Below are 20,167 nucleotides of genomic sequence, written 5' to 3'. Positions count from 1 at the left end.
ACACAGCCTTCGCTTTGGCAGATATATTCTCTCTGCAGTTTCCAAACAACAAACACAGCTTTGACTTTGGCAGATACATTGTCCTTGCAATTTTGGCAGATATATTCTCTCGGCAGTTTCTAAACAACAAACAAAGCTTTGGCTTTAGCAGATATATTATATCTGCAGTTGCTCAACCAAAGTCCTCAAACATAACAGTCTATGCAGTCCACAGTTCCTTCTCTTCTCAGCACAGGTCAAACACAAAGAAATTACAGCCCTTGCTTTCAGAACTTAGCCATGTGTGCTGAGCAGCCAGGCCTCACCTCCTTCCAGGGCTTTAGGCCTTCCACAGCTTCCTGGTCCAGCATCCTGTTTGCCCCAGGTTGGGATACCCGCTTACTCCATCTGCCTACTAGCATCTGCAGCTCCTTAATCTAGTCTTCACTTTGGGGTCCTCTTTGCCCAGAGTTGGGTAGCCCATGTATTTCTGCTGGCTATCAGTGTCCACAGCTTCTTGGCCCAGCCTTCACTTTGAGGCAGTGGCATACCTAGGTTGCGTGCTGGGTCACCGCTACACCCCCAGGCACCTCACCCCCGAAGCCTATCACCCACCTCCCTCCCAAAGCATATCATCCTCACCACCCGCCGATCCCCTACCCCGGAACAGGAAGTAACGTCAGAGGGGCAGGGAACCAGCGGAGCCGACAGCCGTGTGGTTGCTCTGTGCACCCCCTTGCTGTCTGCACCCGGGGTGGAAGGCACCCACTGCCCCACCCTTGGTACTCTAGAGCTTTGAGTTCCTCTTTGCTCTACGTTGGGTAGCCCTACTGTGAGAGAGCTCCCCTCTCTCGGCAGGGGCATTTCCCTCTGGTTCCTTTTCTCTTTCTCTTCCTGACCCCTTTGCTCAAACCCCTCCCTTTGGGGCCCCTCCTTCTTCCCTTGATTGGCAGATAGGAGTTTAGGGAAACTAGAATTTTCTCTCTGTTGGTGGCTTCCCTGTTTCCTAGGGAGCACAAACCTCTGTCAATCCTTGGGATTCTGCTCCAGGTCTTCTTCCCCTCTTGAACTCTAAATCCTTCCTAAAGCTCCTTTATGCAACCCAAGTGGGAGAAGTGGAATGGGTGCGCTGACTGCTCCTCTCAACACTACACCATAAATGATAGCCTGCCACTTAAATGTTATCCTATAAATACCTATTTAACTTACATAGTGCATATACATATATATAAGTAAGGAATTTTGCAAGGAGTGGCCGGAAAGCTTACTACTACTACTACTACTACTATTTAGCATTTCTATAGCGCTACAAGGCATACGCAGCGCTGCACAAACATAGAAGAAAGACAGTCCCTGCTCAAAGAGCTTACAATCTAATAGACAAAAATAAATAAAGTAAGCAAATCAAATCAATTAATGTGAACGGGAAGGAAGAGAGGAGGGTAGGTGGAGGCGAGTGGTTACAAGTGGTTACGAGTCAAAAGCAATGTTAAAGAGGTGGGCTTTCAGTCTAGATTTAAAGGTGGCCAAGGATGGGGCAAGACGTAGGGGCTCAGGAAGTTTATTCCAGGCGTAGGGTGCAGTGAGACAGAAGGCGCAAAGTCTGGAGTTGGCAGTAGTGGAGAAGGGAACAGATAAGAAGGATTTATCCATGGAGCGGAGTGCACGGGAAGGGGTGTAGGGAAGGACGAGTGTGGAGAGATACTGGGGAGCAGCAGAGTGAGTACATTTATAGGTTAGTAGAAGAAGTTTGAACAGGATGCGAAAACGGATAGGGAGCCAGTGAAGGGTCTTGAGGAGAGGGGTAGTATGAGTAAAGCGACCCTGGCGGAAGACGAGACGGGCAGCAGAGTTTTGAACCGACTGGAGAGGGGAGAGGTGACTAAGTGGGAGGCCAGCAAGAAGCAGATTGCAGTAGTCTAAAGCTTACGTTCATTATTTCGTAAATCAGCTTGGGCGGAAATTCTTCTTCTGGAGAGAGAGTGAACCCTCCTCCTTCCTGTCATTGTCATGCAGTCTGAATTTTCTGAGCTAAGACAGCTGTTTGTTACTGTGTCTTCCTTATTGTGCAGTGATATGACTTATTTAGCTTACCAAGATTTTGCTTTACCAGAGAAACATACCTTCTCAGTTGAGTTTCTCAACATTTTTGTCACTAGCAGCAGAAACTCAAACTGCAATATTTATTACCTGGACAGCTGGCTTACAAATTTGGGTTGATATTCATCCCACAACGGCTGGCGGTTTTGTTTTTGTTTTTTTTTATGCCAGCCACCATGGTTAAAATTATACTGGATATTTAACACCAGATACCGGCTGGCACTCAGCACACACTGACAGTGCAATCTGATTAGCAGTGATATTCAGATTGCTAATCGGATAACTTCCAGCTCCCCCAGGCTCTACCCACTAACCGCCCGTGTACTGCTGAGGCCAATATTTAGATTGCCCGGCTTACTCCCGCAATTTTGTTTAGAATTTGCTACTTAGTAGGTTCATTGTGTGCCTCCCAGTCCTTGTACATTTGGAAAGAGTAAACTAAGAATCAGGGCTGTGTGTTTGATCGCCTAGGAATGTGGTTGATTTTGTTTCAAGTCTTTCTTTACTATAAATATGTTCGTGGCATATCCTTACGAAGGAAATGATTCCTATCTGTATCTCTTGAGAAAGGGTAACTGTGCTACATCATACATCTTGAAGGCGTCCTCCCCTGGTTCTCCAGCTTCTTCCTTGAGCTGGTGGTCCCCAGGTGGATGTGCCTGTGCCCTTTTTCCTTGCAAACAAGATGAATAGAAAACCTGCCCCAGAGCTGTCACAGCAGTTAGCCAGTAACTTTAGAGACAGATGACACCCAGTAAAAACCCACAATATGCATTAGAGACAGGCATTCAGTTACTGTTAACTGCTCTCCAACATTGCTATAATTATACATTGCTAATAGTTTTCTGCTCCGAAGCTGACAGTTATAAATGACATAAAGGTGGTTGCTATGCCATTTACATAGTAACATAGTAACATAGTAGATGACGGCAGAAAAAGACCTGCACGGTCCATCCAGTCTGCCCAACAAGATAACTCATATTTGCTGCTTTTTGTGTATACCCTACTTTGATTTGTACCTGTGCTCTTCAGGGCACAGACCGTATAAGTCTGCCCAGCACTATCCCCGCCTCCCAACCACCAGCCCCTCCTCCCAATCACCGGCTCTGGCACAGACCAAACAAGTCTGTCCAGAACTATCCCCGCCTCCCAACCTCCAGCCCCACCTCCCAACCACCGGCTCTGGCACAGGCACAGACCGTTTAAGTCTGCCCAGCACTATCCTCACCTCCCCACCACCAGCCCTGCCTCCCAACCACCGGCTCTGGCACAGACCGTACAAGTCTGTCCAGCCCTATCCCCGCCTCCCAACCACCAGCCCCGCATCCATAATGTGACTTCCTGTTGGTTTGTGTCTTGGTATTTGCAAAGCTGGTTTTTTGAAGCAGCTTTGGAGTTAGTATTTTTGAAGGGACAAAAAAAAAAGACAGTGACAGTCTGCATCATCTAGGCAGAGTCATTGGAGATGTAATGGGGACCGTGAGAGCAAATTACAAAGGTAAAAATAAGTAGAAGCCAGACTTACGTGAAAGTATTTTTAGAACAGAAGACACCAATAGGGATGTGCCTGTCATTTTAGCCCGAAAGCCAGGGATATACACTGAAATTTAGGATTTTACGCTTTCTTTTTCAAGACTATGCGCTCTTCACAAAAAGTGCGCACGTTAGAGTTCATTCTATGAATTCAGTGCTAACGTTTACCTACAAATCGTGCATGTAAATGATTAGAATAATGGCATATATGCTTGCATTTTATTTGAGTCATTTGCTATACCACACATTCTGGAATCGTCGTGGCGGTGTACTGTAGGGAACATCACCGGAAAAACACTGGCTCAACAGCAAGTCAGAATCACCGACCCATGCTCAACACTAACAGCATGCAAATTATAAGCACGCTGTTAGATTTGAGCTTTGGTCAGTAAAGGGGTACAGACATTCCTGGCACATGCCTACAAGAGCTGTGCATATGTCCAGTAATGATTGGACCAGCCTAAATCTTGAAAACTTCCGGGGGGGGGGGGGGGGGGGGAGGGGGTCCAGTGGACCCTACCAAGCAAGCTCATTAGCAAGGGGCTTTCAGTCACTTTTCCCATGTACGGTAAAGCAGTGGTCGAAAGCCTCTGTGCACTGTCCGCACAGTAACGTTTTATTTAGACTGGCTAAAATGAATCTTTGCAAGCCCGGTTTGTTTGAGCATCGGGCCCTGAGTTATGTAATACAGAAGCACACAGACATACTTGTAGTAATTGAGGACATAAGATCAGCCCCATCAAAGGGTGGGCAGTTGGTATATACAGAACAATATTTATCAGAGACTACAGTAGCAGGACACACAGTGGTGAGATCAGATAAAGTGTAATCTGTTTCCTTTAAGGACTAAATAGACTCAGGGGAGAGCTGTGTCTCAAGGGATCAGGCCATATCCAAAAATGCCTGATTAAAAAGTACGTACACATTTGTAATTGCCAAAAGTGTGCCTTAGCACTGTTCTGTAACTGTACGCATATCTCTGGTAGCATGTCATTTGCAGGTAGGTGGAATCTGGGCAGAAGCACACATAACTAATAGAATTCTATAAGTTATGCAGATATCTCTGGAACATAGGCACACACATTTACGCCAGCTCTATGACTGTCTAAGCGCTCACAACCAGCGGCGTAGCAAGGGCGGGGCGGTGGGGGCGGTCTGCCCCGAGCACACGCTGCTGGAGGGTGCAGAGAGCAGCCGTGCGCCTGTCAGCTCCGCTGGTTCCCTGCTCCCTCTGCCCCGGAACAGGTTACTTCCTATTCCGGGGCAGAGGGAGCAGGGAGCCAGCGGAGCCGACAGGCGCGCGGCTGCTCTCTGCACCCTCCACCAGCCAAGAATGCACCCGGGGGGGGGTGTCATTGCGCCGGGGGGGGGGTGTCGTGCTGCACCCTGGGGGGACGGATGCCGCTGCACCCTGGGGGGGGGGGGGGTGCACAGCAGTGATCTGCCCCGGGTGACAGCCGCGAGTATACCCAGTTACACTAGTATTCTTTAAAGCAAAGTAGGCACCTACTTTCCATGGGACCATCATTTGACATGAACTCCTGTTTCACAAAAAGGTGTAACAAGGATGAGTCCCCTGTGAGCAAAAAATATCAACAGTTAAAAATCAACTAACTTCTGTCAGGCGTGTAAGTGTTAGGCATGTCCCTGAACCTCCCATGCCCCTCCTAGGTCCACACTCCCCTGCAACTGAGCACTGTGAACTTTGCACGCATAATTTGTGGATCCTGAGGCCCAGACTAGTGCCCGTGTTTGAATGCATCCAAGGATCAGAGCTGGCGAGCACATGTAACAACACGCTCACTGGCTCTGAACGCTAACAGCATGCAAATGCTTGCTAAACAGGGACATTAGTATGTCTCCCTAGTGCTCAGCGGGCAGCGCACCAAATTAGCATTCTGCTAGAATTGGGAACCCTGTCCAGCATGCATCTGCATGGTAACAGCCCCCCCATCCCCCAAAAAAAGAACCACAATCTCTCCTCCCAGCAAGAGACTCAACCCCCCCCCCCCCCCCCCCAACCTGGTGGTCTAGAGACCCCGAACACCCCACAATACCTTTACACGAAGGAGGAGGGAGCAGCAATCCTTCCTCCTTCCAGCACCGCCTCCAAAATGGCAGCGCCCTGCCAGTGCATCCTGGGTTGCACTGGGCGGCGCTTCACTTCCATATAAGGGAGAAATTCTGCTGAATGTCTTTCCTATGTGAGTGTTTCCAGGTCATTGAATCTTGCAGGACTTTGTGCCATTTTTTTCTGTTGGAAGTTTATTTCTCATTAGTCTGCATGGCTGCAGAAAACCTAGAACTGGAAAATTTTCCAGTAGTTGTAGAACTTTACTGTTTCTCAATTGTGTGTTACCGCAAGGCTTTCCTTTGTGTTGCAGTAGGATTTCAGTGTGAGTTTTAAAGTAAAGATGTATTTATCTCAGGTGTGAATTTAAGGGCAAGAATGTTTTTTGATTAAAGAATTCAAATAGTACTTTGAGGTATATTATGAGTCATTGTCTTTACTGTGGTGCCATGTGGCTTGGCTGTGTATGAGTTTTTCTGTATGTGAGGGCAGACACTGGAGTTGTGAAAGCAGCTGCATTTTTCAGTTGGTTTTTTTGAATACAGATATGGGTACATGACTGTTATTAATTGAAACCTTTTGTAAGATAAACCAATTAAACTGAACGTATTGAATGAAATTCTTTAAAATGCATAGGGGTATAACATCTATCAAGAATGAAAAAATAGAGGATTATCTTTTTTGTAACCCCCCCCCTCCCCCCATTTCATGAAAGAGAATTCTTACATTTGACTGCCAGTACTCTTTAACATCAAAAGGTTCACTTTCCCTGCTTTGAACGTTCCCATCTTTCAGCTAATCCCCTTTGAAGCTTAGAGAAAAATTCTTGATGGTAGCTGCGGCCTTCATCTCAGGCTGCCTGGTGTTAATCAGGTCATAAAATCACTAAACCTGTAACCTTGAACTCAGATCATGTACCTGTAAACTATTATCCCAGTGAAACGCTAAGAATATTTTATTAAGTTGTGCCTGGCTGTCGTACCAGGCTTCAGTTTCTGAGATGCGTCAGTCACCATACAAGCAAAAATTCCAGTATACAGAAGTAACACTAGCACTGCAGAGTCAATTGGCATTTCATATGATCAAAAATCAAATGGAGAGCTAGAAAGGAGAGTGAAATTCAGGATGTTGCTCATTTTCAAAACAACAAAAGCATCACACGCATGGACTTTTTTTTTTTTTTGCCAAGACGTCCAAATCGCTGTTTTCATACTCCCATTTTTAAGACGGTTTTCTTTGCAGTTCTTATCACAAGGGGGTATGTTGGGGGCAGGATTTGGGCATTCCCAAAACTTGGACATATTTCTGCCATAATGCAACAGAGCAAAAATGTCTGGAGCTAAAAGTTAGACATTTTAGTCTAGACCTGTTTCAATCACGACTAAGTCACAAAAAGGTGCCCTAAATGACCAAATGACTACTGAAGGGATTAAGGCATGACTGAATCCCCCTCCTTACTTTCCCAGTGATCACTGACCCCCTCCCACCCCCTCCCCCAAAGATATGAAAGAAACAGTACATACCAGCCTCTATGACAGCTTCAGATGTTCTGGCCAGCAGGTCCCTGAAGTAGCCTAGTGGTTGGTGCAGTGCATTGTAGAGAAGGGGACCCAGGCCCATAACCCACGCTAACTGGTACACTTGTGGTGGACAGTGTGAGCCGTCCAAAACCCACCAAAAAACTACTGAACCTACATATAGGTAGGGTTACCATACGTCCGGATTTACCTGGATATGTCCTCTTTCTGAGGACATGTCTGGGCGTCCGGCCGGGTTTTGCCAGTCCGCCCGTTTGTCTGGATTTCTGGACAAATGGGTGGGCGGGCGGCGGACCTATCCTAGCCTCCCCTCCCCTTCCCTTACTTACTATCTACAGCCCTGGTGGTCTAGTGACCTCTTCGGGACAGGAAACAGCCCCCTCTTTCCTGCCCGGAGCGCTGCCCTTGCCCTGCATCCTGTTGCTGTGTGACGGTCTCGGGATTCAAAAAGGCCACCGAGAGTTGAAGCGGCTTCGCGAGACTTCAACTCTCGGTGGCCATTTTGAATCCTGAGACCGTCACACAGCAACAGGAATCAGGGCAAGGGCAGCGCTCCAGGCAGGAAAGAGGGGGCTCTTTCCTGCCCCAAAGAGGTCACTAGACCAACAGGGCAGTAGATAGTAAGTAAGGGGAGGGGAGGTGACGGGGGGAGGGGAGGGTAATATGTGACCCGGGGGAGGGGAGGTGACGGGGGGCAGGGGAGGGGAATATGTGACCCGGGGGGAGGGGAATATGTGATGGGGCGGGGTGAGAGCGAGAAAGGGCGGGGTGAGGATGCAAAAGGGGCGTGGTATGGGCGGGGCAGGGGGCGCGACATGTGTCCTCTTTTTTAGAGGACAAAATATGGTAACCCTACATATAGGTGACACCTGTAGCCATACGAGCTATATTGCAGTGGTGTACAGTTGGGTTCAGTAGGTTTTTGGTGGGTTTTGGAGGACTCACCATACATGGGGGTAATGGTGGAATGTGTACCTGGGACTTTTTATGTGAAGTCCATTGCAGTGCCCCAGTGCCCCACTGCTGTGCTGGGATGTCTGTGTGGCTAGTCTACTGCTGCTCCCCCCCCCCCCCCCCCCCCCCATTACCACCTAATAGCTTGTTTTTGTGCATTTTTCCCTTGGACTTAATTTTTCTTTCAAAAATGGTCCAAAAAGAAAGACACACTGAGCACAAAAACATCTAGCAAATGGCCATTTTTGAAACAAAAAGTAGGACGTTTTTCTGGTTTGAAAATGGCCATGTTCGCTACTGGTTTTTTTTTTTTATTTTTCCACAAAAGGAAATGAAGTTACATGGTGCTACTTTTAAAACGAGCAGCAGGAAATATTTTTTCATTCAATGAATAGTTAAGCTCTGGAACTTGTTGCCAGAGGATGTGGTATCGGCGGTTAGTATATCTGGGTTTAAAAAAGGTTTGGATCAATTTCTGGAGGAAAAGTCCATAGTCTGCTATTGAGATAGGCATGGGGAAAGCCACTGCTTGTCCATAAGATCGGTAGCCTGAACCTTCCTACTATTTGGGATTCTGTCAGTACTTGGCTACTACTGGAAGCAAGATACTGGACTAGATTGCCTGACCCAGTATGGCTATTCTTATGTTCTTATGTCTAACAAATTTATAAGAATTTAACTAGACACAGGGATGATGACGGTGAGAGATTACATGGAAAACTGACAGGGTATGGGTTGAGCAGCATACAACAGAGAGGGTCAAAGGGTCACAAACAGAGCAATCCAAAAAGAAACCACAGCAGGCTCTCAAGAAAAGGTACAGAAACGCCAAAAGATCATCCCGAACTTTCCTCAACCTCCACTTCCCTAACTGCAAGGGCTTGAAATACGAAGCGCTGCACGCGTCAACCTTTTCTTACATGAGCACGCAGTTCTGGAACACACTGCCGCGCAACCTGAAAACGATCTACGAACAAACCTCCTTCCGCAAATTATTGAAGACACATCTTTTTGCTAAAATCTACGGAAAGAACCAAAACACATAAAGTCCACACTCACTGTTTCAGTAATGCATCAATACATCCACTTCTGAATTCTCATCCCCCGAAATCTCACCACACTCATACCTTTACCCAGAGAGGAATATATGCCATATGTTTTCTTGTTATTATATATTGCCCTTTAGTCTCCCTTGTTTCCTTCCAATGTTTCACTGTTCTTTTCCATTGCTATATTCCTTAAAGATACTTTGATTTTGTCTCGTATAACTCTTCACAATGTAATCCATAACCGAATTCTAACACATTGTAATTCCATCATTCATAATGTATTGTAAGCCACACTGAGCCCGCAAATAGGTGGGAAAATGTGGGATACAAATGCAATAAATAAATAAATAAATGCAAGAATGCTTTATTAATAAAGCACACTTGTACCTTTTCTTGAGAGCCCGCTGTGCTTTTTTTTTCTGGATTATTTTTAGGGTATGGGATGAGGGCAGCATGCATACTCTGGCATTCGTTAATGTAGTAAAAGCAGTTAGCTTAGTGGGGTTTAAAAAGGTTTGGATGGCTTCCTAAAGGAAAAGTCCATAGACTATTATTAAAATGGACTTGGGGAAAATCCACTGTTTATTTCTAGGATAAGCAGCATAAAATGTATTGTACTGTTTTGGGATCTTGCCAGGTACTTATGACCTGCATTGGCCACTGTTGGAAACAGGATGCTGGGCTTGATGGACCTTCGGTCTGTCCCAGTATAGCAATACTTACGTACTTATGAGTGCATAAAGTTAGGACAGCTAAAGGGCTGTCCTATCCTTTTCCGCAAGTTAACCAGGCACCAGTCTCAATATTGGCCGATGCTCGTTTAACTTCTGGGTTGCCACACCAACCCAGATATTCAATGCCAGAGGCTAGACATGCTCTGGCATTGAATATCTGGAGTTAATTCAGCCCGCAGCTGTTGGCAGCTTACATGGGATGAACTTGAAAGAATCAATTTTCTGTCCCAGCCAGTTTACATCTTGGCTAGTTGACTGGATCCTCTGTATGTTAACATAGTAACATAGTAGATGACGGCAGAAAAAGACCCGCATAGTCCATCCAGTCTGCCCAACAAAATAAACTCATATGTGCTACTTTTTGTGTATACCTTACCTTGATTTGTATCTGTCATTTTCAGGGCACAGGCCGTATAAGTCTGCCCAGCAATATCCTCGCCTCCCAACCACCAGCCCCGCCTCCCACCACCGGCTCTGCCACCTAATCTCAGCTAAGCTTCTGAGGATCCATTCCCTCGGAACAGGATTCCTTTATGTTTATCCCACGCATGTTTGAATTCCGTTACCGTTTTCTTCTCCACCACCTCCCGCGGGAGGGCATTCCAAGCATCCACCACTCTCTCCGTGAAAAAATACTTCCTGACATTTTTCTTGAATCTGCCCCCCTTCAATCTCGTATCGTGCCCTCTAGTTCTACCGCCTTCCCATCTCCGGAAAAGGTTCATTTGCGGATTAATACCTTTCAGATATTTGAACGTCTGTATCATATCACCCCTGTTTCTCCTTTCCTCCAGGGTATACATGTTCAGGTCAGCAAGTCTCTCCTCATACGTCTTATAACGCAAATCCCGTACCATTCTCGTAGCTTTTCTTTGCAACACTTCAATTCTTTTTACATCCTTAGCAAGATACGGCCTCCAGAACTGAACACAATACTCCAGGTGGGGCCTCACCAACGACTTATACAGGGGCATTAAAACCTCTTTTCTTCTGCTGGTCACGCCCCTCTCTATAAAGCCTAGCAACTTTCTACTTACGGCCACTGCCTTGTCACACTGTTTCGTCACCTTCAGATCCTCAGATACTATCACCCCAAGATCCCTCTCCCTGTCGGTACCTATCAGACTCTCCCCGCCTAACACGTACGTCTCCCGTGGATTTCTACTCCCTAAGTGCATCACTTTGCATTTCTTCGCATTGAATTTTAATTGCCAAACCTTAGACAATTCTTCTAGCTTCCGCAGATCCTTTTTCATGTTTTCCACTCCCGGGTGTCCACTCTGTTACAAATCTTAGTATCATCCGCAAAAAGGCAAACTTTACCTTCTAACCCTTCAGCAATGTCACTCATAAATATATTGAACAGAATCGGTCCCAGCACCGATCCCTGAGGCACTCCACTACTCACCTTTCCCTCCTTCGAGCGAATTCCATTTACCACCACCCTCTGGCATCTGTCTGTCAACCAGTTCACCACTTTGGGTCCTATCTTCAGCCCGTCCAGTTAGTTAAGTATGAGCTGCATACTTTTTTTTTGTTAAATTTGTACCCCGCACTTTCCCACTCATGGCAGGCTCAATGTGGCTTATGTGGAGTAAAGGAGGGTTGAGTGCTGTCATTACAAATGCTGAACTGGAAATTAAAAGATAATTGTGTGTGGGGAGGATGAGAAGTCACACCTCCAGGTTTTCAACATTTACAAAAAGAAAATAAGAAGTCCTTTCAAACAGAGTTGTGGTTCCTGTAGCATTTCCTTTTATAGATTTATTCAGTTAAAGATGTGTAACACAGATAACCTTGAATTAAAACTACACATTTGAGGTTAGATTCCATATATATATATATATATATATATATATATATATATATCATCCCTAAAAAAAATCAGCGCCAAAAAAAATATGCCTTGGTGTATTCTACGAAGTATGCCTAAATTTCTACTTGGTTTATAGAATATGGAATTTAGTTGCAGGGAGTTACACCAAGTAAAACATGGTGTAAATGCAGACGCTTAAATTAGGCGCAACCGGGTGTGTTCTATAAGATGCATAGATTTTAGAAACGCCCATGACCTGCCCATTCCACGTCCATGGCCACGCCCCCTTTTCAACTACTCGACTTAGAATTTACACACATCGGGTTACAGAATATACTTAGGGCTCTGTTTACTAAGCCGCGCTAGAGGTGCGTTAACGTTTTTAGCGCACGCTAACTGTGTATGCGCCCACAATATTCCTATGGGCACCTACACAGTTCGCATGTGCTAATTTTGTGCATGCGCTAAAAACACTAGCGCACCTTAGTAAACAGGGCCCTTAGACAGTTGCACACGTAAATTCTAATTAATGCCAATTAGTGTCAGTAATTGCTAGTTAATTGGCAATTATCAGCGCTGATTGGCTTGTTATCTAATTAAGCTGCTCGTGCAAATTCAGAGTATGCCCGGATTACCATATAGAATCCGGAGATCGGTGATGGTTGCAAAAATGAATGAAAATCATCTCTGTACAGCCTGTACCTAACATAATAGTACACTTGTTTTTTATAACCCGTGATACCTCTCAGTTCTGTGCGGGTTACATACAAACAAGCTGGTCAGACCAGGAAATACAGCACAACATAACCATCACTCAGTTTTAAAAAGCTAATACAATCATTTCCTTCTGTAATTCTGAAACAAATATGTCTTAAGCAAATGTCTAAAGTGCTTATAACTTGATGCCTGAACTATCAAAGAGGAGACTTCTTTACCTAATTTGGCAGCCTGATAAGAAAGCAGAGAATCTATACATCTCTTTCTTACTTTGCCCTTCGTTGATGGAAAAGAAAATGAGGTTAAATACCCTTGAAACTTTCACCGATTTAGATATGGCAAAGCATCTTAACGAATAGAAAGGAACCAAACAATTACAAACTTTATACATTAAAACAAAAAAAACAGCACCACGGGCCTTTAAAAATGGAACACAGTTATTTAATGAATGAGCCTTGACAAAAAGACCCGACACGGGCCGTGTTTCGGTGACTAGCACCTGCGTCAGGGGTCACAGTGATGACGTGGAAAACTTGGGGAATAACTCGAATATATTCCTCTACAATATATTATTCCTTACCCCACGTCTCATATAGTAAAAGCTACAAAGCACAAAGGCACTTTCATTGTGACCCCTGACGCAGGTGCTAGTCACCGAAACATGGCCCGTGTCGGGTCTTTTTGTCAAGGCTCATTCATTAAAGAACTGTGTTCCATTTTTAAAGGCCCGTGGTGCTGTTTTTTTTGTTTGAACTTTAGTTTGTACTTCGTTCCCTCTCTTTTGTTATATCCAAAACTTTATACATTAAACATGAACCCTTGGATCACTGGCAGCCAATGACCTTTAGAATAATAGGCTGACAGATGATCAGAAAGTTTTAAGGAAAAAAATAAGGCGTGCTAGCATTTTTAGCGTGCGCTAAACGTTAGAGACACCCATATGGGTGTCTTTAGTGTTTAGCATGTGCTAAAACGCTAGCGCACCCTTAGCGCAGCTTAGTAAATAGGGTCCTAAGTCTCAACGCAGTGTTCTGAATACAGACGTTCAAATGACGTTCAAATGATACAGACGTTCAAATATTTGAAAAGTATTAATCCGCAAACGAACCTTTTCCGGAGATGCGAAGGAGGTAGAACGAGAGGACATGAAATGAGATTGAAGGGGGGCAGACTCAAGAAAAATGTCAGGAAGTATTTTTTCACAGAGAGAGTAGTGGATGCTTGGAATGCCCTCCCGCGGGAGGTGGTGGAAATGAAAACGGTAACAGAATTCAAACACGCATGGGACAAACATAAAGGAATCCTGTTCAGAAGGAATGGATCCTAAGGAGCTTAGCCGAGATTGGGTGGCAGAGCCGGTGGTGGGAGGCGGGGATAGTGCTGGGCAGACTTATACGGTCTGTGCCAGAGCCGGTGGTGGGAGGAGGGGCTGGTGGTTGGGAGGCGGGGATAGTGCTGGGCAGACTTACACGGTCTGTGCCCTGAAAAGGACAGGTACAAATCAAGGTAAGGTATACACAAAAAGTAGCACATATGAGTTTATCTTGTTGGGCAGACTGGATGGACCATGCAGGTCTTTTTCTGCCGTCATCTACTATGTTACTATGTATGTTACTATGTTTAGTGTTTAGCACGTGCTAAAACGCTAGCACACCCTTAGCGCAGCTTAGTAAACAGGGTCCTAAGTCTCAATGCAGTGTTCTGAATTGTTTGTAACTTGTGCAACAATACTTGAGGACAAACTAAATATATTTTATTACAGTAATCTAAAGAGCTCAGCAGTAATGCCTGAACCAACAACCTTCAGTAAAATCTCTTGAAACTGAACCCATTTAATTACAGGATGGAAATACATTTGATTAAAAAATACCCCAGCAATTTTACTTATTCTGAGCTAGCAGATGCTCCAGATTTTTGTATGAGAGTCAATTTTTCAAACCAATTTGGAATTGATTATCCAAACTAATTTGGATTTGATTAGATTCAGCAATGAAATTTCTCTAAAACACAAAGTTTTCAATGTATAAATCCCATCTCCAATAACACCTGAATTTTTTTTTTTTTTTGCAGGAAAGAGAAAGCTGTTTTATGAAACTGCTATGATTCATTTAGTTTTGGTTGTCTTAACAGTGTTGATTTGTAAAAAAAATATTTGTTTCTATTTTATGAAAAATGTTGTTATTGAGTTTCAAAAGAACAAGGTTCATTAGAACCATACGGCATGAAACAAAACATTATGCATCCTGGACCCAATATTCATCCAGTCGTGGGCAGTGGTTTGCTGTCCGCCACCATCATTAAACCTGTTTATTCAATTCCAGGCCATTTCCGGCAACCAGCATTAAATATCCGGGGTTTTTTAACCACTAAAAAGTTAACTGTCTATGCCGATTTTCATTGCTAACCAGTTAACTGTTTAGCAATTAAAGGAAGGACCGCATAAACAGTAGACCTTTTTGACCTCTAAACGTATCCGGTTAGCTGAATATTGGCATAGCCCATCTCCCTGCTATTCAAAACCATTTAGCTGGCCAGGAATGGCACCTGGCCGATTAAATGGCACTTAACTGGCTATACAGCAGTAATCAGCAGGGGATAGTCCCCAATGAATATTCCCGGTTAGCATCTAGGAGATAACTGGCTATATCGCATGATATAGCAGGTTATGCCCGAATATTCAGTCCATATCTGGCTATTGTAAGTGGCTTAAATAGCTGGTATATCTTTAGCCGGTTTAAAGTTAACTGACTATCTTTGAATATCAACTTAGCCAGTTAACTTTAAACCGTTATTGAATATCCAGGCTGACCATCAGCTGTGAGAGTAAGCCGGGTTCCCTCCTGCGATCTGAATATCGGCCCCAGTGTCTTTTTGTGAGTGCCCAACTGAATATCGACTGGTCAGTTTGGAATATTCAGTGCCAGCGCCCAGACAAAGCCTGGTATTGAATATACGGGTGTAACTTAGCCGGTGTCAGTAAAAACTTAGCCGGTGTCAGTAAAAACATCGTCACCGGCAAAATATTGACTAGGTATCATAGGCCATCATTTTGAATTCAGTAAATTTACACATATAGTGAGGAGGCAAGAAACTACAAGGTCCAGAATGCACTGCAGCAGGAAGGGAATCAGAGTCAGGGGAAGGACTCTAGGCAGGAGAGTGAGAAGCCAGGACTTGATTGGGAAATTGAACCAGGTGTGAGAGTTTTTCAGGCAGCTTTATTAAGACAATGGTGGAAAGCTGGAAGGTGGAAATGGAAGCACTGGGGAAGCTCTCTGCTGAAAAGGTGACAGTTGCACAACCCTCTGAGAAGGAAAAGTAAATGCTTTTGTTTGGCTGTTGATACTGTGAAAGTTTGAGGAACTGCTTTAAGTCTGAAAAGGGTTTAATTAGAAGACTCTGAGTAAATGCCTTTTGTTATGTTTGAGTTGAAGAAGAAATGTGTGAGTTAAAGAAGAAATAAGCCATGAAGATTGTGTTAAATGGCAACTAATAAAGCCTTTGGTTATAAGAAACCTGATGTTGATAAACATTTGTGAAAGGAGAAGAGGAGGCAGAGAACTCCCCTGTGTTTGAGGCAGAGTCCTGGTGAGTTACTGAGAAGTGTAGAGCCCAGCAGTGACTGTGTGTGAAGGAAGCTAAGCAGGGTCAGCCCTGCCCAGGTCCTGGAAGGGTGACCAGCTCACAATATATATAATAATCCAGTGTTCCGAAACAGTTGATGAAGAACGTCTTATGTTTGAAAATCTGGTGGTTTTGTTTGTGCATAAAAATACACATGCAGCTAGACATGCCAATGAAAATTTCCCTCATAGTAAATAGGACTATAGTATAATTCTTTGCAGTGCTACTCATTAATGTAAGAATTTTTTTTTATATACTTTCAGAGGAATTGGTGAAATTCCACAGTGGGCCTCCTAAGAATGCGTACATGGAACAGAATTTCCAAAGCTTGAATACAGTTTTAAATATCCCTGTCATCACTGCTCAAGTGGAAGAAGCCAAAAGGAATGCTGCACTTGTTGGCACAAAGCTGGAGGACTGGGTAGACTCTTTGGTGAGCAACCTCTGGTCAGCGGTGGACATCTGCGCCACAGGCCCAACTTCCTGTCCTGTCATGCAGGCCTGTAGTCAAACAGCGTGGAGTTCACACAGCCCAGATCCTAAGTCAGAAATGGGCCCCATCAAACCTGATGGACGCTTGAGGTAGCACCTGGTACACCCTTGGTGTGGCATAAGATTTAAAAGGGAATTCAACCATTTTTATACATCAATCTGGCTAAAGAATCCAGGACCGAATGAAATGGTTTTGCTCTTTTTTTTGTATAGTGACCTACTGTAATTTCCCATTTAGACATACAGGGGTCGATATTCAGCCGGTGACGGGCAGCGCGGTTCAAATACGCTGACGGCGCTGAACCCAGAAGGAAATTCAATTTTGTGCCATATCTGGTGATCAGCATTGAATTTCTGGTTTTTATCTTTGGCCTCCGAAACGTAACCAGTTAAGACGATACTCAGCGCTAACCAGTTTAGTTTCTAGCGGCTAAAGATAGGACTGCTATTTATGAAGTCTTACTTAACCGCTAAACCCAGCGCTGAATATTGGCGCCAACCGGCTATATCGCACGATATAGCCGGTTAGCCGCTATGTTAAACCGCAGATATTCAGCATAAATAAGCAGTTATCTCCTGATGGATATTCATAGTTAGGCAGTTAAACGCTATTGAAGGAGTCGTCGGATGTTGCTGACCGGTTAAATAGCACTGGATGTTGAGGGGACAGTAATTAGTGCTGATAACTGACCGACATAAATCATGTTTCTGTATAGTGGCCAGGGCTGTAACAAAGTGACATTGTTTCATTTTCAGACTTTGGTAGTACACGTGGATTACGAACACCTTTTTTGCGTTTGGTTTTTGAGTCACAGACCTTCCTCCACGTTTAGGAAACGTTCTCAAAGGGCTTTAGCATTCACATTTTGTTCTTTTCTTTATTATTATTATTATTGTAAAAGCAAGTAGTGTGTTTGATATCATGGGAAATCAAAATGTCAGTAAGTGGATGATTTTCAGCAGGGTGACTAGTTTCAACCTCAAGTACCCTTAGAAATTTACTTTTGCAAGCATTGGGGACTCTGTGTCTGTTTTACCTTTGGGCAGATTCCATGCGTGAAAGTATGCATAAGGATTTGAAAATTAAAATCCCCTACATATACTTTCCCTACCCTCACTGTCCACTGCCCCTTAGGAACTCCTGTTTTTCCCCATGGTTATATCAAGCCACCTTATTATATTCAAATAGCTCAATATAACCGCTGAGGAGTGGGCAGTTTTTAGCATGGCAAACTGGCCTCGTGAATTCTGAGGCATAGGTTAATGTCCAGTGCTTTTTACTGATATGTACATTCCCCCAAATTCTATATATGGTGCCTTAAGATGTGTACGCTAATTTGTCCGCATGGTCAAATTTTGTGCACAACTTAATTGATTAACAAGCCAATTAACAGCACTAATTGGCGTTAATTAGAATTTACATGCACAACTTTCTAGGCGCATTCTACAACGCGGTGCATGTAAATTCTAGTGTATGCAGTTCAAAAAGGGGGTGTGGCCAAGGGCATGGAATGGGCGGGTTGTGGGCATTTTAAAAAAAACTACTGCACACTTTTATAGAATACACCTGATCTGGGCCTAACTTAGGCTCAGGTATTTAGGCCTGGTTTTAGGTGGCCTAAATTGGTTGTGCCTAAATTTTAGTCGCAAAAACAGCGCATAGGCATATTCTGTAAACTGCACCTAACTTTAGTCGTAGTTTATAGAATCACGCTAACCACATGGGTTTTTTTGTGCTGATTTTTAAGGTGTCATTTATGGAATTTGACCCCGTTGTACATATCATTTTAAAATGCAGTGTTCAGCAGGGATAATCAAGCAATTTTGTATTTGACCAGTTTGACAGTTCTGTGAACGACTGAAATCCACGACTGAGCTACAGTCTCGCTGTCGCTAGATAAGAATTTTCACTGCTATTCCCCACTGATTTCAGAGGAAGTTTTGCAAGGTAGGGGTGTCTATTTGTTTGAAATGACATGGGAAATATCAATATTTCCCATGTTTTAGACCATTTTTAAGCCAAAAACAATCAGAGAAGTCTGCAGCGTTGTTTTTCCCCTGTTTCGTTAATAGTGTGCATTCTTGCTCAAATAATGTGCACTGAGTAATAATAGGTCCTTACTGCGAGTACGATATTGAGCCAAATAGTGTTCACCATTTGAAGAACTAGTGATCACAAAAAATATTAAAAATCTATAAAAAAAAAAAATGAAGAACCCCATAAACAACAAGAAAACAAAAACAAAATGGTTAACCTCGACATCTCTTTTATCAAACTGATAAGTTTAACTATGACAGACTTGGGAAGGGAATGTTAATTTCTGCTGTCTTTTGAGAAACTGCTCTGTATGGGAAAGTCAGATTATTATTAGCCATGAATGCCCTTCCTCTTCTAAATTCTTAAAGTCGTAGTATAGAGCATCGTGCTAAACAATATTATTTTTTGTCAGTTTAGAACGTATAACACTGTTTTAAATATGACCAAAGGACATCAGGCTATTGTAGACCTTTCCTAAACTCCTCCCAAGGCTTTCTGGGTACCGTGTTGTTTGCTTTTAAGTCTGCATTTCCTGTTGAGAAAAGAGGAAGTATGGAATCCAGACATTATAGTCAGAAATGAAATGGATAGAAAATTCCAGTCACCCTAGCCTCATGTGTTTTTCGCTGCTTGATGCATTGACATGGTAGGGCGTGTGAATTGCTTGATGAGTAACTGTGAAATTCCACACAACCACCTGAAAAGTTGTAATTGCAGCTGTCTGTGAAATTCCTGCTGCTCCTAAGGCTGTGAATATATAGTAAAGGAGACCGATTTCACATTCGGGGATAGCTTTCAATTTTCAAATAATTAAAACATTTTTGTAACATTCAATGCATTCATCACATACGCTCAAGGTCTCATTGACTTGAAATATTGGATTTCCGGGACTTATGAAACACTAGTCGCTATTCACCTGGGCTTCTTTCATATCTCTAAATACCAGATGAACATGTTCTGGCTAAGAAAACCCTTATGAATTAAGGCACAGAGCAAAGATTAAATTAGGGGAGGACCAACATAATTCCAACTCAGGAGTAAAAAGCAAAATTATTAGTCGGTCTTGACGCAGATCTGTGTTTCGTTGGGTGGGGGGCGCCTGCCTTGGGGGTTAACAAATCCGGATGGGCGTGGATATCAATGTACATAAAGTCTTGCAGACACTTTACAAGGCATGTGAAAAAAAAAAGCTAACAAAACAGCGTCCTTTGACTAAGCCACGTAGGCGCCTATGCGTGCCAAATTGGAGTTGCCACCCGATTACCGCGTGGCCCTTGTGGTAATTTCAATTTTGCTGCGCGTCCGCTACATGCATCTGAAAAATATTTTTTTATTTTCTGGTGCATGCCAGCTACGCACTTCGAGTGGCATTTGACGTGCGTAGACCATTACCGCCCGGTTACCGTGTGAGACCTTACCGCTAGGTTTATGGCATGCGGTAAGGTCTCAGTCCCAAAATGGACGCACAGCAATTTTCATTTTGTTTCACGTCCGTTTTCGGCAAAAAAAAAAGAAAAAGGGC

The 20,167-nt window shown here is 43.9% G+C and overlaps 1 protein-coding gene across 1 annotated transcript in view; it reads left to right on the top strand.

Moving 5' to 3' along the window:
• The window catches only part of XYLT1 (xylosyltransferase 1), a 486,604-nt gene extending 468,608 nt beyond the window's left edge, over positions 1-17,996 (top strand). The window contains exon 11 of the mRNA XM_030211542.1: positions 16,379-17,996. Within this exon, the coding sequence (XP_030067402.1) occupies positions 16,379-16,701 (323 nt within the window). The 3' untranslated portion in view covers positions 16,702-17,996. The remainder of the gene's footprint in view (positions 1-16,378) is intronic.
• Positions 17,997-20,167: the final 2,171 nt, after the last annotated feature.

Source organism: Microcaecilia unicolor, chromosome 8 (genome assembly GCF_901765095.1).
Source record: "Microcaecilia unicolor chromosome 8, aMicUni1.1, whole genome shotgun sequence".
NCBI lineage: Eukaryota > Metazoa > Chordata > Amphibia > Gymnophiona > Siphonopidae > Microcaecilia > Microcaecilia unicolor.
The sequence above is the reverse complement of the archived record's forward strand: the minus strand, read 5'-3'. Positions and strand labels throughout refer to the sequence as shown.